The 22,514-nt window shown below is 33.0% G+C and overlaps 2 protein-coding genes across 2 annotated transcripts; both read right to left on the bottom strand.

Moving 5' to 3' along the window:
* Positions 1 to 184: 184 nt before the first annotated feature.
* Positions 185 to 7,385, bottom strand: LOC125820869 (cyclic nucleotide-gated ion channel 4-like). The gene is made up of 8 exons (XM_049500291.1): positions 6,748 to 7,385; positions 4,630 to 4,845; positions 3,881 to 4,194; positions 3,109 to 3,217; positions 2,425 to 2,661; positions 1,112 to 1,198; positions 841 to 983; positions 185 to 574 (listed from the first exon to the last, which is right to left on the bottom strand). Exons 1-8 carry the CDS (start codon positions 7,321 to 7,323, stop codon positions 202 to 204), a joined length of 2,055 nt encoding a protein of 684 aa, XP_049356248.1. The 5' UTR covers positions 7,324 to 7,385; the 3' UTR covers positions 185 to 201.
* Positions 7,386 to 12,532: 5,147 nt separating this feature from the next.
* LOC125820873 (probable sodium/metabolite cotransporter BASS1, chloroplastic) lies at positions 12,533 to 17,437 on the bottom strand. The gene is made up of 7 exons (XM_049500296.1): positions 16,815 to 17,437; positions 15,219 to 15,312; positions 15,110 to 15,143; positions 14,944 to 14,998; positions 13,627 to 13,710; positions 13,257 to 13,544; positions 12,533 to 13,064 (listed from the first exon to the last, which is right to left on the bottom strand). The coding sequence occupies exons 1-7, from the start codon at positions 17,334 to 17,336 to the stop codon at positions 12,912 to 12,914; spliced, it is 1,230 nt and encodes a 409-aa protein (XP_049356253.1). The 5' UTR covers positions 17,337 to 17,437; the 3' UTR covers positions 12,533 to 12,911.
* Positions 17,438 to 22,514: the final 5,077 nt, after the last annotated feature.

The following is a 22,514-nucleotide window of genomic DNA, read 5'->3' as shown; positions in this document are numbered from 1 at the left end:
AATGTACGGACTGCATAGATCAGAATCTCCTTTTCTTTCTTAAACTCCGTGTCTGATCAAACATGAATTCACATAAATTGAAACGGAGAGGTTACTACATACCACAATCGAAGGACATATAGAAGGAGGGGGATGTGTTCCTTTCTCATAACAGAAAAGAACGTTACATTCCACAGGAGAATTCTTTGTTTGTTGCTTTTCTTAAAAATCAAAATCATCCTGATTAGGCTTTGGTGAAGTGAGCAAAGCTGTATAAAGCCTGAGTCTGTCTTCTGTCAACGACGAAGATCGAGACAACGGTCTTCTTGGTCGAATGAACGACAACGATGTGAGTGTCAACCGGTGTCTATATCTCCTCCAGGCCAACTGAATAGCAACGGCAGCCCAAGTTCGCCATCCTGGAGAATAATATCTGGCGCTTCTCTTCACTTTCTCATTCACAAATGTGTAGCGAAAATGTTGAGTGACATACTTGACATCGTCTGCTTCGAGGCCAAACGCTTCTGTGGTCTCGAGAGTCACTAGCGATGAGGAGGAAGGCGGTAGACGCTCCACAAAGGGTTTCCGGAGGCACCTGTTGGGGAAAAAAAAGAATGAAAAACACAAAAGATTTAGGCTTGAAACATGTCAAAATATACAAAAGCCTGTTTACCCAAGCTTTTGGGAAGCCAAAGGTGTTATCATTCTATTATAGTGATTATTCCGATGTCATACACAGATAGGACCATCAATTAACCTTGTATACACTACCTTCTTAGTTTACTAGACCAATTTTTCAAATTAATTAGCCAAACACAAACTACTCTCCTCCGAAATATTTTAAATCACTTGTAACATTACCATGAGAGAAGTTCGTCGCCGCTGAAGTTTCCAGGGCCTAACATGCAACAACTTTTGACACCATCTCGAAGTTCTTGACTGCTTTGGAGATGGCCTCTCACTATGAACAACATTCTTTGAACTGGATCACCTTCTCTTGTTATCTTTAAGAAAAAAATCGTGGCGTTTGGATCAGTTTGTAGGCACGTTGACTAATTCTACGAAATATTTGTCACCTCTTACAAGCAACATGTACTAGGAATATGAATGTTTACATGACATTTAAACTTACGGTTTCCCCCTTTGTGAAAATCAAGGACTTGACGCGATCGCATATGTTCTCCAGGACCAAATTATCCATATGTTGAAACAAAGGAACCTGAATAAATATGTGCAAAAAATAATTAGTTTGGGCAATTACATATGAATGATTCTATCCCAGATAAGCTTAGTTGATTGCGTAAACGACCACTCAATTTTTATTTTATTTCACCAAAGTTACTAGACTATTTCTTGTAAGAAAAATAACATTACTTTGCACAAATATAACAGAAAGTTAGAATGCTATTTCTATTCAACTTTGCCTAAGAATCACAACAACATACCCGTTGTGTGACTTTTTTATTACAAAAAATAATTTAATGAATTCCGTAAATATTATAATAAAATCGAACGATTTTTTCGTTACAAAATATAATTGAATTAAATAAAATCAAAATTGAATGACCATCAATCTCACATTTTAGGCCCATTGTGTTATCAGTCCCTTTAAACTAAGAATACACTGACCAATCAAATTCTAGAAAAGGGTACGTACTTGTACAGCAAGTTGGATTGTTTGGTGTTAGGGATAAGAATAAATAGTCAAGGAATAAAAAAATAGTCCTGGGATAAAAAAAATTGGTGTCTTGTTTGGTTGCCATGTTTGGGACAACTTATCCCACCATGTATACCATAGTATTGGGATAAGTTATCTCATATACATGGTAGGATAAGTTATCCCAGGATAATTAGGATAACTTAGCTTGTTCCTAAGTTTTAATCCTCATTCCATTTTAACTTGTTTGTCCGATTTTAATTTGACATAAAATTTAGCAAGTAAAACAAAATTATAAATTTTAGGGGAAATGGCCAAAAACGCCTTTAAACTATGTGAAATGACCAAATGTCCCCCGTTTATTGTTTGACTCAAAAATGCCCTTACCGTCAATACTTTGGTTCAAAATTGTCTTTGCAGTCAATACTTTGGTCCAAAAATTCCCCTATAGTTACTAAATGAGTGAAAAATGCCCTTTTCCGAGAAGTTAGAATTAATGTAAAAAAGATACTCCCTCTGTCTCATTAAATTAGTTTGACTCGGCACGGAGCTTAATAAAGAAAGAAAGACTTGAAAATTGTGGTCTAAAATAAGTGATAGATGTTTGTGTGACTATAAATCATTTTATTAAGGATAAAATAAGCATTTTAAAATTAAATTATTACTTAATATAGAAATGTGTCATTCTTTTTGGAACTGACTAAAACGAAAAGTAAGTCATATAAATTGAGACAGAAAAAATAGTATTTTTTTAAACAGACTAAAAAGGAAAATAAGAAAAAGTTTACCTGTCTAACCAAGTCCAAACAAAGATGATATTTGATGTCTCTTCTAAGTCCCTCAGGAAGGTTGCTTATCATCTCATATTCATCAACTCCTCTTGTTGCTGCAAATCTATGCCTTTCATAATTTCTGACCCTTTGCTTGAATCCTTGAGGCAACCTTCTTCTCCTCATCCACCATTCTACATTTCTCATTTTTAGTTGCATTGCTTGTTTCTTTGATGTTGTTGCATGCAAGAATACCTTCACCACAACATTATTATAATTACTATTATATGACCATAACATATACAACACCATTACATTGTTTGGTTGCTGGTTAGGGAGTGAATTGTTTACGTATGCACTTGGTATACAATTCAACATAATACGTACTATGTTTGTCCATCATTCTATAATTCTACACAAATAAAACATGTAGTACAAGTTCTGAGTCAATTTATGTATTTTATTTTATGCAATATATATAGAAGATGGAATAACTAGGTCATACCTAAACCAATCCTTACGCACATAACTATAATCAACAATCAAACAACCCCTAATAACATTGCATGTTCTCTATTGTCAATGTTGACAATAACAGAGTCAGAATTTACACTAAAGAAATTCAAAATATAAAATTATAAATACACAAATAAGTCAAGAAAATTCAATAGCTATATTGAGATTCATGTTTAGGAAGGTTACCTTGATATTACCAATCAACATAGTGACAAGAAGAAGACCAGTAGTGAGAACAATGATTATGAATACATCTTCCAACCAATCTGTTGTGCTCTCTAAATTGCCAAATGTACTGCATGTAAAATTATCATATAATTAAATACAATATTCTGATTTGTTATTTTATACTACAGTGACAAGTAAATTATTTTATGGGGTCAGACTTCCAACCTACTACTATTTATTTTGCATCGAAAATATTGAGTTTAAAGATAAAAACGGTGTCATGACAACGCTACATCCGCCTCTGATTGTTTTAATGGCTATAATTAAGTGAAACGTTTAAAAGAGAAATCAAAAACAAATACTCCTATGACTAATTAAGGGCTACTAAATATTCATTTTTAAAGTTGTACAAAAATCTCAAAAAGACAGATAATATGAACGGAAGGAAGTTATTAGTGATCTTTCATTTCTTACTAAAATTTTCTCTTATATCAGTCAATCAAATAGTATAAAAACTGTATCTTATTATGTAGATTAGACAAGACACACTACACGAAAATAAGAAATTAGTGACAGATTTTTTTCCATAGTTAAATAGTAAAAATTCTATGTTAATCTCATTTAGTTATAAATTAGAAACGGATAATATAAAAATTCAATTAGCCAGAAGCTATTTAGCGATGAATTAGCTAGGAATTACTGATAAATTCTTAAAGCTAATCCATGTTTTCAAGAAGTGATGGGTCACCTTTTAAATTAAAGAGATAAAGTAAAATATGTACGTACGTACCTGAGAGTCATAAGACCCCAGAAGATGGGAAATAATATTTTCTCGAAACGATTCTCATTTGTGACAAGTTGAACAGTCCATTTATAAACTCCATAATCAAAATTGTGTTCAGAGGCTAGACATGTTGATCTTGGAATTTTGGTCTCACCCCATATGACTCTACTTTTATGCTTCACCAAACTACTTGTTCCATAAAATATTTGCTCTTCACATGCCAACATTCTTAGGCTACAACCATTTGTAACTCTGCACTGTTGTTTCAAACATTTTGCTGCCCTTTGGATTCCTAGCAAGTACCAACATGCTCCCACTGCCTGTATATATGCTCATATTTTAGAGTGTAACAATTCGGTATGAAACATAAACGTGTCTTTTAACTTGACGTTAATTAACATTTATGTTTGTCCTTCAACTTTGGATATGCACAATATTAGTTACTTAAAACTTGTATAAAGTTGAACAAGTAAACACATGGCGTCTCATACAAATTGTCATGTAGTGTATCTACTCATTCAACTTTATACAAGTTTAAGTATCTATTGTGCACGCACACCCAAAATCGAAAGATATAAATATCAAATGAGAACAAATTAAAGAACATGTATATGTATTATGTCTAATAAAACAAGAAAATATTAATTATCTTTTCTTGATATGTTAAAAATGATAAGTAAAAATAAAAATCTATTTTTTAAAATACTGAACAAATAAAAATGAACGAATTGAATATGAAAATAGTGAATACTTACGTGAGAGGCAACAAAATAAGCAATCAAGTTAAGAGCAATTCCCCACCAAACAGTACCAAAAATGTATCCAGAGAGATTCTGCATGCGTCTTAGTAGGCAAACTGAGTGATAAATTTTGGGCAGATATTGAAACAGAAACATTATTAATAACACTGTCATCACTGTTGTTGTATATCCTTTCTCCAGTAAACCTGGAATCCCTACCCACATTACTATCTGCAACAAAATAATATCAAATTATTAATTAATAATTCCCTCAAACTTCTAAAATTAATAAATATTATTTACTAAGCTACTGAATGTACATGTCAAAAATATGGATAGTCCTATTAATTAATGAGGTAATTTTATTTTGATCGCTTGGTTCGGAACAAGTTATCTCGTAATTAATTATTAATTAAATATTCTGGAATAAGTTATCCTAAGATAAGTTATTCCTCCATGTTTATGAGATATATAACTAATCTTATCACTAAGATATAAATGGTGGAATTAATATTCCAGGGTTGTCTAATATAATACTCCCTCTGTCCATAATTACTTGTCCACTTTTCCTTTTATAGTTGTCCCTAATTACTTGTCAATTTTGACAAATCAAGAAAGGATAAAATAATTTTACCTATTATACCCTCAATTAATTACTTTGAAAAAGATGGAATTTCTTGAAAATCTTGAATTTTTAATCCATCCACTTCATAATTAATAGGGGTAAAATGGTAAACTCACTATGTCAATAATTGCTTTCTTAATAGGTGTGTCAATTCAAAAGTGGACAAGTAATTAGGGACAGAGGGAGTATCTCCAACCAAACGTAGGAGAAAATAATCATGCATTTTATCCCTGGATTATTATACCTTATACCTCATACCAAACGACTCCTAATAATGTTGGTGTTCGCACAACTTAAAAATCACTATTTTCTCATTGAAAAATGTTCAGCGGCGATTTGATTGAATCAATGTGAAAAAAAAAATAGTAATTATGAGGAAGCTTTCCAATATATCAATGAGAGTTTGTTTCTCACGCTATGTATTTTTCTAGCTGATTTGGTGAAAAATAAATTAAAACATTATGTTTTATAACACAAATTTTCTACTAATTTACGGTGAGAAAATCTTTATTTCTAGCAGTATCAACTAAAATCTTGCGGCTTCAAGATACATTTTATACACATCACGATCACAAATTCGAGTTTGGCATCCGTTTTTGTCCATACATATATATATATTTAAAATATGAAATATAAAGTCTGAAAATCATCCTTTTATCTGTTCATTATATAGTGTTGATTCTATAATATTAAAAAAAAAAAAAGGACAAGTAAAAATTTTTTTAGAGGGCCCCCCTTTTTTTTAGTTATAAATAGATTATAGGAGTAGGGTTTTTTTTTTAAAATATTGAATACTATTTGTTAAATGTTTATCAATTCTTTTTATCAATTTCACTACTTCTATCCAAATATATATAGTAATTGCTTATTTATAAAACTAATTTAGTACCTAAAACCATTTTTGAACACTTGATGTTTATAATCTACTTTTAAACATCTAACCCAAAGGGGCTATTGGTGACTCAGAAGCTATATATAGAAGAAAATAAAAAAATAGACTTGGGAGATATCTGTGAGGTAGACTACTCCTCATTATATTATCGTACAAATTTGTTTGAGTTCCTCTTTCTCTACAAAAAACAGACGAGATGCAGAATCTGAAGTTTATGGCTTTGTGATTCTAATCGTTTTAAGTTATTGGATCCTAAAAGTAATAACTCGAGGTTATAATAGTAATAAATTTGTAGTAATATTTAATGAATGTCTTAAAAATAATATAATAATTTTAATAAAAAATTATTGAATTCGACCGAACCGTAACGCAAAGTTATCACGGCGTGCATAAGAACCAACGGCCATGACATGCATGCCTTTGTCTTCTTTTACTAACAATTTCATACTAAAATACAAAACACGCATCACCATTTATCATCACAATATATTGTACATACACCACAAAAGAATCATCTAGGTTTATATTTTCTTTGATTCTTTGTGTTTAGCTTATACTTCATCGATCAACATCTAAAAATTTAACCTGTTAGATAAAAAATATTCAACAAACGCACCTGAGGTAAAGGAAGGATGACAAAGAGATCGAAAAAGAAACCCTTCTTGGATTTCAAGTATCGTAAGGCCACAAAACATCGAAAACTCTGGTCTTGATGTAGTCGAGAACCTCGACTACTACTACTAATTCGATTTTCATCCATTTTTCCATCGTAAGGACGTAATTTATGCATCTTGAATTGTATCCACATGTTCCATAAATGCATCGCATCGGTCATGCATCGAAGAACCGTGACCGTTACCGCGAACCAACCGTCGATAAAAAGGCACATGCAAGTCTCGCTTATAGAAAGGGCGTAGAAAAAAAGAGGATCCACAAATAGCCCCGTGGCGCATACTAATAAAAATACTCTATTCCATTCTTGAACCCAAGGCGCTCTAGGGTCTATGACTTTCCACGAGAAAAAGTTTGTTAGTCCTCCTCTTCGACTACGACCACTACAAATGTTGTAGTCATTAGAATTATCATCTTCTTGTTCCTCATCTTCTATGTTATCTTGCTCTTCCTCGTCCATGTCATCATCACTTCGATCACTATAATTATTTGATAGTTCAAGTTCATGATGACTAGCCATTAATTTTTTTTTTCCTTTTATGGGTTTGGGATATGGAGATAACAAAGAATGAAGAGAATATATGTACTGATTTTTTTGGAGTTAGGAGGGGATATATAATTTGAAACAATTAATAATAACAAGAAGAGGACATAAATTATTGTAGATATGGGAAGAGCATGACCTGACAAAAATGATAGGAACTTCCATGACTACCCTTATGTAATTACAAAGACATATACCAATAAATTAGTTTTAAAAATGTAATCAGCGAAATTTGTTTTTGAATTTTTTGAAATTACTACTAACGTTTTATAATTAAGTAGTTTTATTTTATTTCATTTTTGCCAAAGATGAAAAAGCACTTTCTAACGGTGTTTGGTTGGAAATACTATTTTCCTCTAATTAATATAAAAGAATTATTAAGATATGATACATTCCATATTTAAAGACAATAATTAAAAGACAACTTGTCTTTATTACTCTTTTAAGTCTTTCCAAATTCTTCTTAATGAGATTTAAAAATAGTTGAAATCAAATTAAATAAAAAATAATTCTAGAAAAAGAAGTTAATACATTTTTAAATTTTGAATGATTTATTTATATCGAACTAGAAGGAATATTATAATATTTACCATCTAAGAGTACTGATGGCTATTTGATGGGGACATTAACATGGGACCAAATAAATATTTTTTGTAAGCTAATGTATGTAATGTACGTAGGCAAGAGCTATTTAACTTTTTGGAGAAAGGCATACTTTAGTAACTTTTGTTTGTCATTTAAATCCTTTGTGTAACTTTCATTTTTCCTCCAAATATCTTTCAATAACTTCAATTTTTCCATGTAATGACACTTAATTAATTATTTCAGTCATGATAAGTGTATAATATAACACTTGTAAGTTGTATCGCACAATTATTTCTATAACGATTTGAACTTTGGACTACATCATATATAATCTCTCTTGTTTCCCTGCCCTCCACTTCACATTATCGCAAGTGTAATGTTTTATACATTTTGTATCATCAAAACGCTATACGTATCATAAAAAATAAGGTAAAATTACTATTTTTTTTGTTCCAATAAATCATTTGACACTTTTCGTTTTGGTCAGTCATAAAAAGAATAACACATTTTTCTATTCAATAACAGTTTAACTATAAAATTCTCATTTTACCCTTAATGACTATTTCATGCCACACAAAATCTATGACTTATTTTAGACCAGAATTTAAAAGTTTCTTTTTTAAAATTAACTTTACTCAATCAAACTACATCATATAAACTGAAACAGAAGGAACCTTTGTTATATCATGTTAACAATATGGATAATATAAAAATTATTGAGAGTGTTATTATATATAATTTAAATTCTAAAAGTAACAAAAAAAAAGAAGTTGAAATGGGGGGTAATTTAGGAATAAGTGAAGAGAGAAAGGAGAGACAAAGAGAAGTTGAGTCGGGCAGGTTGGCAAAGGGGCAAAGGTCATATTCACGAATAAGTTTGAACAACACAGGTTCTTCGCACTTTCCCTCATTTTGTTTGTTTCTTAAGTCAATTATTATACCAAAAGAAAACTAATATATATATATATGAAATATAAGTTAACCACGAATAAAATCTGAAAAAATAAGAATATTATTGATAAAACGATATGAGTATGATTTTATTCCTTCATTGATTCTTTACTAAGATTTTTCCGTTAGTGACGTATCTCTCGAACTATAATGATTTGAATTTGATCTCTTTGAAAAGATTTGTGGATCTTCTTGAAGTATTTGATTATCAAGAAAGAGTCGGACATATCTTGATCTCTTTATCAATATCCCAAGAGTTTATGAGATATTCGAGATACTCTTTAAAGATATATAATATCCTTTATATAAGCTATAGCCTATAGGCATATATATAATATAGTATTGTTTATATAGACATGAACTAGGGTCCCAACTAGAATTGAACACGTCGGGTAAAGTCTTATAAATTTCAATGTCTACAACCTAATTTAAGTAAGTGAATAATTTTTTTAAATCTAATGGTCTAAAATGATTGATATGTCAAATGTATTAAAATGTCTCTTAATTATATGATTTTAAATGGGAGAAATTACGCGGATAAGCAAACATATACTAGTTAATTAGGTAACATAGCTATAGTTTGAATTAATTACCACTCGCAGCCTCTTTTTAGCTATAATTACGTGCGTCTCTCTTCTCTCTGCCCTCTCTCGCTCGCCTCTCCCAATCTCGCTTGTCAGACATACAAATACATATGTATACCAGTTATATATATACACACACAATTATCTGACATATATACAAATATAATTCACCTCTCTCCACTCTTTGCCCTCTCTCGCTTGCCTCTCTCCTCCCTCTCCTAGTTTCGCTCGCGTCTCTCCTCCCTCTAACATGTAGCTACGGATAATAATTAACAAACCATAGCTATGAAGCCTAATTAAATTATTTTTAGTGGCTATTTGCGAAATTTCCTCTTTTAAATATGTGATGTGGAAACTTTAAACAAAAAAGTACATTTTATATCATAATTGAATCACTTTCTTAAACCAAAAATAAGGAAGAATTGAATCACTTACTAAGGAAACACACTTTACGTACAGAGCCGTCATGAACTTGAACACATCATCTCAATATTCTCATATTTCTTATCTATCATTCTTATACATATGAAATGTATAAAATATTATCTATTTTAATTGTTTAATTGATTACATAAAAATAAATATTGAATTTTAATATAAATGAATAAGTAAAAGTGGACGAAAAGTATATCAAATAATCACGAGTTTAATGTACTATATTTAATTTGTCTACTTTCATTTGTTTGTTCCACCTCACAAATATCAAGAATTAAAAGCTCCTTTTGTTTCTCAAAAAATGAATTCTCATGTGACATAAAGTTTGAGATGGGTTGCAGTAGGTCCTAACGAAACTAAAAATAAATAAATTATACACGTGATTTTGAAAAACTCATAGAATATCATATTTGTGACTTTTACCTATGGTCTAATGCAATTACTTTTTTTTACCTCTTCTCAGAATAGCTTTCGTCCTTTTTATTTTCACGGTGATTTGAATTCATAATCTTATAATTGAAAGTAAAAGTGCTTATCATACGAGAAACTTTTCCTTGTCACTATTTTTGAACTTGTTTTGACATTTAACCCGAATGATCCAGTGGTTTGGGCTTGAAACTTTCATGTTGAAGGTCTCAAGTTCGAAGTTCCTTGCCAGTGAAAGGAAGAGGTTTTCCTTCTGGCCTGGGTCGATCAAGCCCAGTGCGGGATACCTCTGTGGTTTGCGAGCTATTGCATAGGAGTGGGGGTTTTATTTTGCGCCCAAAAAATAACAGCTATGGGATTCCTTTGTCATAAAAAAAAAAGTTACTTATGTAGAGCGCGAATTTAAAAGCTTAAGATAACAAACAAATTCATTTTTACCCTATTCAAACAATGTAATTTTTCGATAGAAACGCTGTCATTGCACAATGAGTAAGGTGCGGAGCTATTCTTTAAAGACAGATTTGATATATTCCAACCTTCCTGCTGCTTTAATTTGTATTATTGTATAGTCTCATTGGAAGGCAGTACATATTCTAGGAAATCAATTGAACCCTATTTTAACTTAATTCTGCCCCTGGGTCCAAACATGTCCTATTTGCGATCCTGGTCCATCATAACAGAAACAGATATAAACCATGCAGGTTTTTTTTTTTTTTTATGTTCGATATTTGTTTTGAAATCCGACTAATCCAGATTCGCATCAAAAAATTTCACATTGAGACCTGGGGATAAAACACTCTCTAACAATAGCGACTCCTTATTATTGATATATAGTAGTATTTTTCTCCAAGGTTTCTTCTACCTAACACAGTCTAACTAAACAAAGCAGATATAGATGGAGCCTGTTGCAATGTATTTAACTGAATATGGGCGTATCTAGGGGTGAGGGTGTTCATCTGAATTCCCTTAATAAAAAATTATATTGTATATATAATGTAATATTTTTTTTGTATATATAAAGATTTTGAATCCCTTGTTAGGACTCAGTGATTTCGGGAATTCAAAATCCACCTTGAGATTCCAAATTTAAATCCCAAAAGGTAAAAAATTTTGAACCGCCGCTGAAACTAAACCCTATATATATATATATGAAAAACCACTAAAGTTTCAAGAGATTGTATGATTTGTTGACACATCTGCAATATGCAAATGTACAGTGGGGTGTGGGTGTGAGTGTGATAAAATTCAGCAGAGGACCACATGAAGTTATTTTGTATCACACATCTGTTTCAGAAGTAGCTTTGCTCATTCTATAATTATATGCTACTCTTAGGCCTGGTTTTGTCAAATATGTAGTCCACTCGTCTCAATTTTTGTGACACTCTTGTTATAAATCATAAATTTCAAAAGTTTGTTTTTCGATCAATTAAATACATTCACATAAATTGGGACGGTAAAAATAGTTAAATTTGTAGTCAACAGACATGACGGACTCGAACATTATTTCTGGCATATATTAACAGAATTTGTACCCTTTCTTGAACTTTAGCTGTTCTGTTTTTCGATCAATTAAATACATTCACATAAATTGGGACAGTAAAAATAGTTAAATTTGTAGTCAACAGACATGACGGACTCGAACATTATTTCTGGCATATATTAACAGAATTTGTACCCTTTCTTGAACTTTAGCTGTTCCCTGGGATTCTTTCCTGCTAAAGCAAGATTTCTATATTTATTGACTTGCATATGGTCCCTTCTATTTACAGCTCTATATGGAAATGCTTTGTAGGAAAGTCCAAGAGTCTCATTTACGACAGGTTTTGTGAATTCAACTGAATATATTGTTTACTGCTCAAATAAATGCATACATCTGCATTGAATTGAGATATTGAATTGATCCTTATTTCTCTAGGTAAATAACTTAACATCTAACCAAGTGAACCATTCAACCTTTTTGAAACGTGGGTACCACTGAATAATATTATATCAATTCTAAAAAATAGTGTACATATAATACTTGGTTTTGTGGAGCGATCATGAGTTCACGTGCATCAGTATTTACCCAATATATCCACCCCTGACTAGGAGTGACTTCCTGGATTCTATTGAAAAACACAATTTTGTTTCTCAAAATTTAAACTAGTTGAAATAATCAACATCACCATTCTAAGTAAAAACTCAGTTTGTTTCAATTTGTAATGTGAGAGAATAAAGGTGTTGCAAGCTAACTAAATACTGTGACACAAGACTACTCTTGCTCACTCGACACGAACATACGAGACCACGAGTCATCCAACACGATCATTACTGAACAAGAATTGGAGATCAAATGCAGATAAATTTCCTGCCAATGATCAAGATGTTTAGTCGACTCCCGATAGGTTTTACTACCGCCACCACCAGAAAAGTAAAATTGGTTTTACAACCGATAGGTTAATGCTGATTCGCCAGACATCAACACCCAAAAAAAAGAAAGAAAAAGACCCTCCGAATTCACTTGAGTACCAAGCTTGATGATCACTGCAAAAAACTACAATCTTAGATTCACACACACCATCATAGGATTGCCAACAGAGTGACTTAGTCCTGCACTTTATCTGGAATAGAACGCCTCCATATGCCAGCCAAGGCACTACCAAATATCGAGTGACAAACACTAGAAACTGCACATGGTACTGCAGTAAGTGGATTACCGAAGTGCTGAGTGGCTAGAACTACTCCAAGAACCGAGTTCTGCAACAAACAAAGTACAATTTAATGACAACACAGAGCCTTACTAAAAGGCATGATATATCAAGGGCTTATCTAACTATTCAAGTGTTATCTTTGCCATGATTGTTTTTCAGGTGCCATTTTGGCAATGCATTTATGAATAGTTTCTTCAGTTATATAATGAGGATCGAAAGTGAACAAATATTTTCTTACCTGCATGCCGACTTCAATAGATATTGTCCTTGAGGAGGACACATCAACTCCAAGCATCCTCGCAAGTACATAGCCAAAGAAGAAGCCAGACGCATGAAGAAGAGCAGTAGCTATGACAACCTGTTGACCTGACATAAGGATTGCGGAAGAACTCTGTGCAATTGCATTTCCACAAAGAACTGCAACAGTTGCTACAGCAATAGGTGGCATCAATGGAGACACAAATTTGACAAGGCCTTTGAAATACTGATTCAGAAATGCACCAGCTAATACAGGAAGAAGCACCACCTGTATTTTGACAGGGTTTATAGTTTATTAATTATGACAAACTACAATATTGATAAGCCAACAACCAGATGAAGGAATGGACCTGTAAAGTGGACATGAAAAGCCCAGCTGCATCAACTGCGACAAATTGCCCTGCAAGTTTCTCTGTTAGAAAAGGAGTCATCACCTGCATGTGTAACCAGAAAGGTCAATTAACTTAAGGGAGCTCTCACACCATCAAATAGGATGAGAGTATCTGCAATGATATTAAGGGAAGTGTGGGAACTTTTTCCACATTACTTAAGAATATGAGTGTACTAACAAAGAACTGCCTGCCAGTCTTAGACAACAGTGCTCTGGTGGCCTATTAATTGGCAAGATGATATAATACTTTGTTTATTACATTTAGATATAAAGATAGCCATTTGTGTCTTTTTTATGAGTCCCAAACACGGATTTTCCTACCAATAATTTTGTTGTTATAGTTCAACACGGATCAACTATCTAAGAAAACTACTTATAAGAAAACATTTGAAGACCGTAAATCTTCTTATTCTTGAGTATACAGAAAAACTTTCATGTTCTGGACTTTACACATTTGTATTTTTATTTCTTTTATGACAAGGGAAACCCATAGCCGCTACCCTTTGGGTGCGCATAGGGTAAAACCCCCGCTCCTATGCAATAGCTCGCAAACCACATAGGAGAGGTAACCCGCACTAGGCAAGTCCGGTGCGACGAGCTCGATCCAGAAGGCAAACCCCTTGCTTTCGCTAGCAAGGGGTTTCGAACTTGAGACCTCCAACATGGAAGTCCCAAGCCCAAACCACTGGGCCACCTCGAAGGGTGACTTTACACATTTGTATGACCATTCAATACTCAGTTTTATGCCTTCTAACCCCGCATCTTCATTGCAGTCTAGAGGTAAGTTAGTTGGACCTGTTTGCACAACTACTCTGATGGTAGTGGTTGATTAAATTTTTTAAATGATTGTAACTAGCACTGAAGCTTTGTCTTTGACTATGACAACAATTGACTGCTTTGACATTCTTATTGTGCCTGCATTGCTCTTAGGAGAAAATAGACCAACTCCTCCCAATGCTTACATGCTTTTGGAATCAAGAGAATTCCCAAACTCAAAGTAACTTGAAAAAGAAGCTCTCCAATTTTATTTTAGTTGCTTGTTGATTATTCTGTCAACAACGCATTTCTTTGTTGTCCAGCAGCTTTCATCTCAAGAGTAAAAAGGTTACACATTTCTCAATAAGAACTATTTCGTCTAAGTTTCTTTTAGGAACAAACTGTTTTCGGTCAATTGTTCTTGTGATGCATAGAACACACGACACACTATGCACGGATATAAATGTCTTATATTGGCTAAGATATTTATCAACCAAATAATGAAATAAAAGCTACCAACCACAGCAGATAGGGTACTTGCAGCAGTCATCAAAACTGAAAGCGCCACATTTCCACTGCAATAAAATGAAGTATCAACACCTAGTAGGTATTATAATGAAAATAATAGCAAAACAGGATAATAATAAATATGATGATATAACAGAATCTTCAACGTGTCAACCTACCGTGCAATGTAAGTGACAATGTTACTTGCTGTCCCTGCAAAGTAATGCATGAAATGATTAGTGAATGCCTATAAGTAGAAGGCTTGGAAAGGAGTTTAGTTGAGCATACCTCCAGGACAGCAGCCAACCAATATCAAGCCTGCTGCATAATGGGATGGCAAATTTAATAGCTTACTAACAAAATATCCTGATAAAGGCATCACCTACACCAGAAAACAGCATGTTAACTTATCTATGCCAATGAATTTGAGCAGGGCATATATCTTCTTAGGTGTTTGTGGGATAAACAGCAAATCTATTGCAGGTAATCATAATTGACAATGAAATGACTAATTAACGACAAGGTAACCAGAAATATGGACAAGTCCAATTAATAAAGAATACATTTTATAAGAGACGTCACAAGAAGTGCAATATTTTGAACCAAAAGAAGAAGATGACAAATAGAGCATACAATTAGTGACGAGAAAAAACAAGGTCCAGGGAGCATATATTTGTGTCGCAATCAAAGAGCTAAAATTCAAGAGGAAGAAAATGAAATGCTCTTGGCAGCGAAGTGCTATAATTCATATCAGATTTGCATTTGGTATTTGGTTATGTACTGGCGTCTGGCTTACAAGTTGTCAGCATACTTCATCCATATCATTTCATCATCTTGCTCATGAAGCAGGAAGGAGTTGGATGGTATCAAACTTCAGTTCTAGTCAGAAGATAAATAAACAATTAACTTCTAAATTAGAGTAGACATGCATCAAGTGTACGGATACTATTGGGGAACCAAGTCTGGTATTTAAGTACAGTATAGTAAAAGGGCAGGTCCATAATTCATTGAGTACAAAAAAGAAGATAACAAATAGAACAAACAATTAGTTTAACAAGAAAAAACAAGATCCAGGAGAGCATATTTTGTGTTGCAATCAACAACAACAGCAACGTAGCAAGTGTAATCCCACAAGTGAAGTTTGGGGAGGGTAGTATGTATGCAGACCTTGCTCTTTACCTTGGGAGGTAGGGAGATTGTTGCCGATAGACCCTCATCTCAAGGAAAAGCATATTTGTATTGCAATCAAAGAGCTAAAATTACAGAGGAAGAAAATGCAGTCTAGACAAGAAAAACAGTCCCCAGATTTAGTGACATAACATCAAGGCAGTATCAGTTTGCATCCTAAAGGAGTGGTATCCACGGAGCCTCTATCATACATCTCCAGTGAGTCCATAACGACAATTTCAAGTGTTAATAATTGGGTTCTAAACTTAATATTTGTACATATTTAATAAGCTTGCTAATACAAATACACTATTTGATCAAAAGTACCTGGGTTCGGACGAACCCGTACCCGGGCTTCTAGCTCCACCCTTGATCTCAACCTAAATAAGTCTTCACATAACGAAATGCTCTTGGTGGCAATGATTCATATCAGATTTGCATTTGGTATTTGGTAATATACTGCCTTACAAGTTAAAGAGTATGAAATGCATCAAAACAATACTCAGGAAATGAATCATCCACTGTTCAATTTAAGCCGTATTCATAACAAAATTAGATCTTTCAGTGGAATTATGTGATATCTATACCTCCTTACCTAACCCATTGTCACTTCTTGGTCATTCTCATTGAGAATCGTCTCAATTCACATTTAATGGCCCAAAGAAATCACTATGCTAAGTACAAAAAATTTACAGTTTGAACAATGAAAGAAATTACCGAGTACTGAAGCACGAAACCGCAGAACAACTCTTTAGGCATGGCTAAAGCACCACGAAGGTCATCAAAAGTAAGAGTCATTCCCATGCCAAGCATCGTTAGTGTAATACCCATCACAGTCCATTCAGGTTTGACCCAATTGTATGAGCTAGGTTTAAGCAGCCCAATCAAACAACCCAAAGCTACCCACAAAGGAAACAAAACAGAAATCGTTTCCCCAACACTTTGGATCCAATCCCCAAAGCTCTTATTCTTGTTGTCATCAGTAGTAATGGCAGTTGACGAATTTGAACACAGAAGCTGTCCTCTGGGTATTAATGAAATGGGTTTTTGATACAGAACAAGATTTTGTGATTGAAAAGGCAAATGGGTGCTTGAGAAACAAAGTGATTTAGTGGGTGATGAAGAAGAAGAAGAAAAGGGGTAATTCTTGGAGGTGTGATATTGATTATTGTGTATAAATCTTCGTCTTCCTGTGTAATTGATGTAACAGCTACTTGGTGCTGACACAAGAGCCTGCATTTTTTCCCCTAGCTGTTGAATATTCCAGCAATAATGCCACTGTTCTGGTAGTCACTCATCCACCATCGCTATACGCTAATCGGGTGAAGCGGACATAGTACAAGTTTGGAAATTTCTAATTGGCTATCTGAATTTTCAGCTCGAAATAAGTTTTAGGCTAAAATCATCTCTCAAGTATAACATAAACTTAGTATACATTCTTATAGTATAATTGTGAACAAAAAACATCCTTTAACTATCCCAACACTTATATAAACATCCTTTCTGTTAACTAGTGTTAAAAAACTAACAGAAACAAATACATGTGCCAAGCACATGACTTCCCCCAAATCCCCATCTATTGTACGATATTTTTATTGATATTTCTATTGTTTTACCGGTCTCTTCATGTTATTTTTCTTATGTTTTGCCAAAATGTGTGTTGTTTACTAGTGGTTTACCAATTTTTCTATTGTACTGCAATTTGTTTTTGCTGTTTTATTCTAGTTTGGTGTTGTTTTGCTGATTTTCTTGAGGTTTATATATTGGTTTATCAAAAAAAAATTGTTGTTTTTCCATTGTGTTGTTGTTTTTTGCTAGTTTGGTATTGTTTTGCTGATTTTTTGGCTGCTTCTGTACTGAATTATCAGTTTTTAAATCGTTTTATCAGTTTTTTTCGATTTATTTAGTTGCCTTGGTGTTTTCTTGTGTGTATTTTTTTTGTGCAAGTTTTGGTCCTATTTTTCAGATGAAATATTAATTTTTTTTGTTGGTTTTAAGTGTTAAAATGCTCAAGGTGGAAAAATGAAGAAAAAATAAATGTTTTTAGGCAACTCAGAGTACTTTCATTGCGCTTGGCAAACATACAAGATACATTTGCGAAAAATTTAATATAACATAAAACGATTACTTTTACTACAATTTCAAATTCTCATCTTCTTTCTTTTCAAGGTGAGATCAATCCTCCCTCTTGTAGGCTTACTTCTTTTTCAGACGCAGTGTAGTTCTATGGACGTTGTTTATCATTTCTCAACTAGGCGCATTACACTAGTCTCGCTTCCTTTTTGCTTGCATAAGAGAATGAATTTGTATGACGACTCCAAGGCATTAATTCTAAGAGTTGGTAATATATATGCCCTCCCTGGAAGTGGGTTGTGTCATTTTCTTGGTGTAGAAAAGCATGGAGTCATTTCTGTGTAACTAGGATTAATAGTAAAATTGTAAATGTCAACAAATGTCGCACATGAAAAGTGCTTATTCTATTGATTTCATCCGGTTTCTTTGGTACCTCTGCATAATACAGTACCTAGGAACAAAAATTTTGAATTTTCTTTATCATTGCATTGAAGACTCTATGGATGACACTTTTAATTATAAGCACCCTATCAACTGTTGAAAAATCATGTTTCTAGCGGCACCTCGCACAACTAAGCAAAATTCTCTCTTCAGACAAACATGTTTGGTGTATTTCTTATTAACATGAGCCTTATTGTCTCATATAAATGCCTCTTGACTGCTAATTTCTTCTCCAAATTGCGTCTCAAGAATTTCCAACCACTGTGCATCTTTTAAATTATCGAGTGCTATTAGCTTCTTTCGAAAATATGAGTGCAATGATCAGTTATATGAGCAGTTAATTCCAACCCTCGGTTAGGGACGCAATATTGCTTAAGGATAGACTGAAAGTGGGGCAATTAGAGCAGATTAATTTTCTGCACAAAAGCATGAAAGAAAGTCCCAACTATGATGTATGCTATTGTTTATGAAGATGAAGAAATCAATCTATAGCATATGGAGATTTGGGGGGAGTCATGTGCATAGCACATGTATTTATTTCTGTTAGTTTTTTAACAATAGTTAACAAAAGGATGTTTAGCCATGTTTTGGGATAGTTGAATTTTTTGTTCACAATTATACTATAAGGATGTAGTCTAAGTTTAGGTTATACTTGAGGGATGCCTAAAAACTCGCTCGAAATTATTGGAATTAGTAATATAGTATGCCAATAGGCATTACATTTTGAAAATTTTACATGTTTTAATTAACTTATTATTATATAGTATAAAATACCATTAACAACAAAATTTTGAAATATTTTTTTTGATGACAAGGGAAACCCACAGCAGCTACCCTTTGGGTGCACACAGGGTAAAACTTAAATATACACACGTGAAACTGTCAAAATTTCAAAATCATTGACATGAAAGATATGGATGAAGGAGACCATATATTGGGTGTTAAGATCCTCTATTTATTAAAATGTAATGCTATATCTTTTGTCCTTGAGAATCGGCTGGGTATAGCGGGAAAGAGTTTGACGATCTAGTTACATATCTTCCCTTTCTTACCAAACCTCATTACACCCTTCATAGGTGTAATATTCATGGAAACCCAATCATGAACCTCAAATTCAAGATCCCTTCTTCTAACATCGGCATATGACTTTTGTCGACTTTAAGCCGTTTTCAACTTTTCTCTAATAAGTCAAACTTTCTCAATAGCCTCATGAACTAACTCGGGGCCTATCAAAGCAACTTCACCCACCTCAAACCAACATATGAGAGATCTACACCTCCTAACATAAAGAGCCTCAAATGGAGCCATAGCAATACTCGAGTGATAGCTATTATTATAGGCAACTCTATCAATGGCAAATGGTCATCCCAATTACCCTTAAAATCAATTACACAAGTCCTTAACATATCTTCCAAAGTTTGGATAGTACGCTCCGCTTGCCCATCGGTTTGGACCGTTCTAAGCTTAAATTTTGTGCCAAGACCCTTTTGGAATGACTTCCAAAATTGAGAAGTGAATTGAGTACCACGATCAGAAATAATGGACAAAGACACTCCATGCAACTTGACCATTTCTCTCAAGTACATCTTAGCATACTCCTCCGCCGTGAACAGTTGACGAGGTTGCTTATGAGTTGAATCTACCTCCAACATTCTCAATTATTCAACCAGTTTCCATGTTTCGATGTTACGCGTTTATATTCCTGATAGAGTCTCATGCGCTCCAATATGATGCGGTAGAGTAAGATGACCATTTGACTTTTTGGAGGAGCCAATATTTTACTATTTAAATATTTTGGCCTTTCTATGAGGTTTATTCGTTGCGACCTTTTTTCTTTTTTCTTTTACTAAAATATTTTCTTTTAAGAGTCGAACATGATCACTAAGAAAATATAAATATTTTTTTATGTTTATGACGACGATAAATTACAATTGTGCCTAGTGGCTTTGTTGTTGCAATATGTTATTCGTGAGTGTCATTGTTGCTGAGCGGGTTAGATCCATTGTCGAGCTTCTCAACGATCGATTTTAGTTATAGATCCTCCAACAATCGAAAGGCGATTATAGCGGCCAGTGTTTTAAAAGATTTTGTTGGGACTCGTCCTGGGAGGGGCTCTAGCAAAACTCCCCGAGACTCAAGTGAGGGGCTTAGTTCTGTAAGACTTTCACTTTAAGCGCCTGACTATATGCCCTAAGCAGACCCAACGTCCAACACTCGTGGCTCGTCTAACAGATCTTACACAAATTATGTGTTAAATTCTTTAGTTAACATTGTTGATCCTCATAAATTTTGAATAAACAAATGATACTTAATATAGTTTTTAAATCTATAGAGATAAGAAGATTGAGAGTAACTCAAATAACAAGTCGTAGTATCGTATCTTTACTATTTGGTAACACTGTGGGGGTGATTATACATTACGTAATATTTCTTTTAAAAATACATAGCGAAATTTACTTTTTCACTTATCATTGATTTTCATGTCTCAAAATTATCGTATTTTATTTAGCTATTTGAAAATAATTTTATTTTTATTCATAATGGAGTGATGTTTTTATTATAATACTAGTAAGTTTTATTGATTATTTTCTTTTAGGGAGGTAAATTGTATAGTATGATAAAAATAATATTTTTAGAAATAATGATTCTTTTATTATTAGAAAGTTAAGATATTAGATTATTTATACTTGTATAATCATGTTAGAAGTTTTATTTTCTATGAGTTTTCTTAATCATATTTGTAATTATTTCAAACTATGATGTATTTTTATAATTTCGTGTTATTATATTATTATACTATATTATAAATTAAAAATTTAAAGATTCTTAGGGCTTCCTTCTCGCCCTATGCATCGCCCCGTCTCACGCCGCCCCGTCTTTTAAAACACTGATAACAACAGTCAATGGTGAGGCGTTGGAAACCTTTTTCAAATTGAGATTATTTTTGTATTAATGTATCTGTATTTTTGTATTCGGAGGAAGGAGGAATTTTTCGACATCAAAAACATTTTTAGATTCGGGATATATTTTACGATATTTTTATATTTTGAAAAAGGTATTTTTCGATAAATTCTTATATTTTTACCACGAAGAGGTTTATATGGAGCAATCATCTAGTTTTGTTGCTCAAGAAAAGTATTGAAAAGTCCATCATTTAAAGAAGTTCGTGTATGACTTAAAACGTTATCCTCGAGCTTAATTTGAAAAAAATTAGCAAGGTAGTTTGCAAAAAGAACAAATGTGATCATTTCAAATCTTTTACAGGCAATTTGCAACTTGAATGTTCTCCTTATTGTATATGTCGATGGCGTTGTCATTACAAGAAGTTATAGTGTAGGAATCTCCTCTCAAGTATTTCTTACATACCAATTTTCACAGGGATAAGGTACAAGTAGTCCTTGACTATGATTGAAATTTCAGAAATACATCTTTAACTAAACTAAGATCTTATTATTCCTGAATTCATTCTTTTTAATGGGAAAAACCTCAAATATGTCATCGAACTTTCAGAAAAGGCTCATTTATGTCATCCGTTAAAAATTTGGCTCATCTATGCCATTACCGTTTAAGAAAATGCTCATTCATGCCATTATTTTTTAACAGTAATTTTACAAAATCATTTTTTACACGTGATCAATTATTATTCGGCCACATCATTATTTTTTTTAATAATAAAAATTAAAATTCTGAACAAAAATTGAATTAAAAAAATCCTAAAATATTCCCTTTATTTCCGCGCCACCTCATTGCGTCACATACTCTAACACATGACACGTATATATAAACCGGCTTTCTACTATAAATATAATATAAAATATAATAAAATAAAAACATATAACATAAATTATTATTTTTTGAAACATAAGCATAAATCCCATTACAAACCCCCCCTTTTGTTTTGGG

This window comes from Solanum verrucosum, unplaced genomic scaffold (assembly GCF_900185275.1).
Source record: "Solanum verrucosum unplaced genomic scaffold, falcon-dt-bn FXZP01000289.1, whole genome shotgun sequence".
Taxonomy (NCBI): domain Eukaryota; kingdom Viridiplantae; phylum Streptophyta; class Magnoliopsida; order Solanales; family Solanaceae; genus Solanum; species Solanum verrucosum.
This window is presented reverse-complemented; position numbering and strand designations above follow the sequence as displayed.

Excerpts from the sequence above, each read along its gene's own strand:
- LOC125820869 (XM_049500291.1), bottom strand. The coding sequence starts at position 7,323 with ATGGCTAGTCATCATGAACTTGAACTATCAAATAATTATAGTGATCGA. Across the intron at positions 2,662-3,108 it reads TGTTGATTGGTAATATCAAG|GTATTCTTGCATGCAACAAC; the intron begins GTAACCTTCCTA and ends GTTGTGGTGAAG. Across the intron at positions 575-840 it reads GGCGACGAACTTCTCTCATG|GTGCCTCCGGAAACCCTTTG; the intron begins GTAATGTTACAA and ends TTTCCCCAACAG.
- LOC125820873 (XM_049500296.1), bottom strand. The coding sequence starts at position 17,336 with ATGCAGGCTCTTGTGTCAGCACCAAGTAGCTGTTACATCAATTACACA. Across the intron at positions 15,313-16,814 it reads GTTTCGTGCTTCAGTACTCG|GTGATGCCTTTATCAGGATA; the intron begins GTAATTTCTTTC and ends TTTCTGGTGTAG. Across the intron at positions 14,999-15,109 it reads ATTGTCACTTACATTGCACG|TGGAAATGTGGCGCTTTCAG; the intron begins GTAGGTTGACAC and ends ATTTTATTGCAG.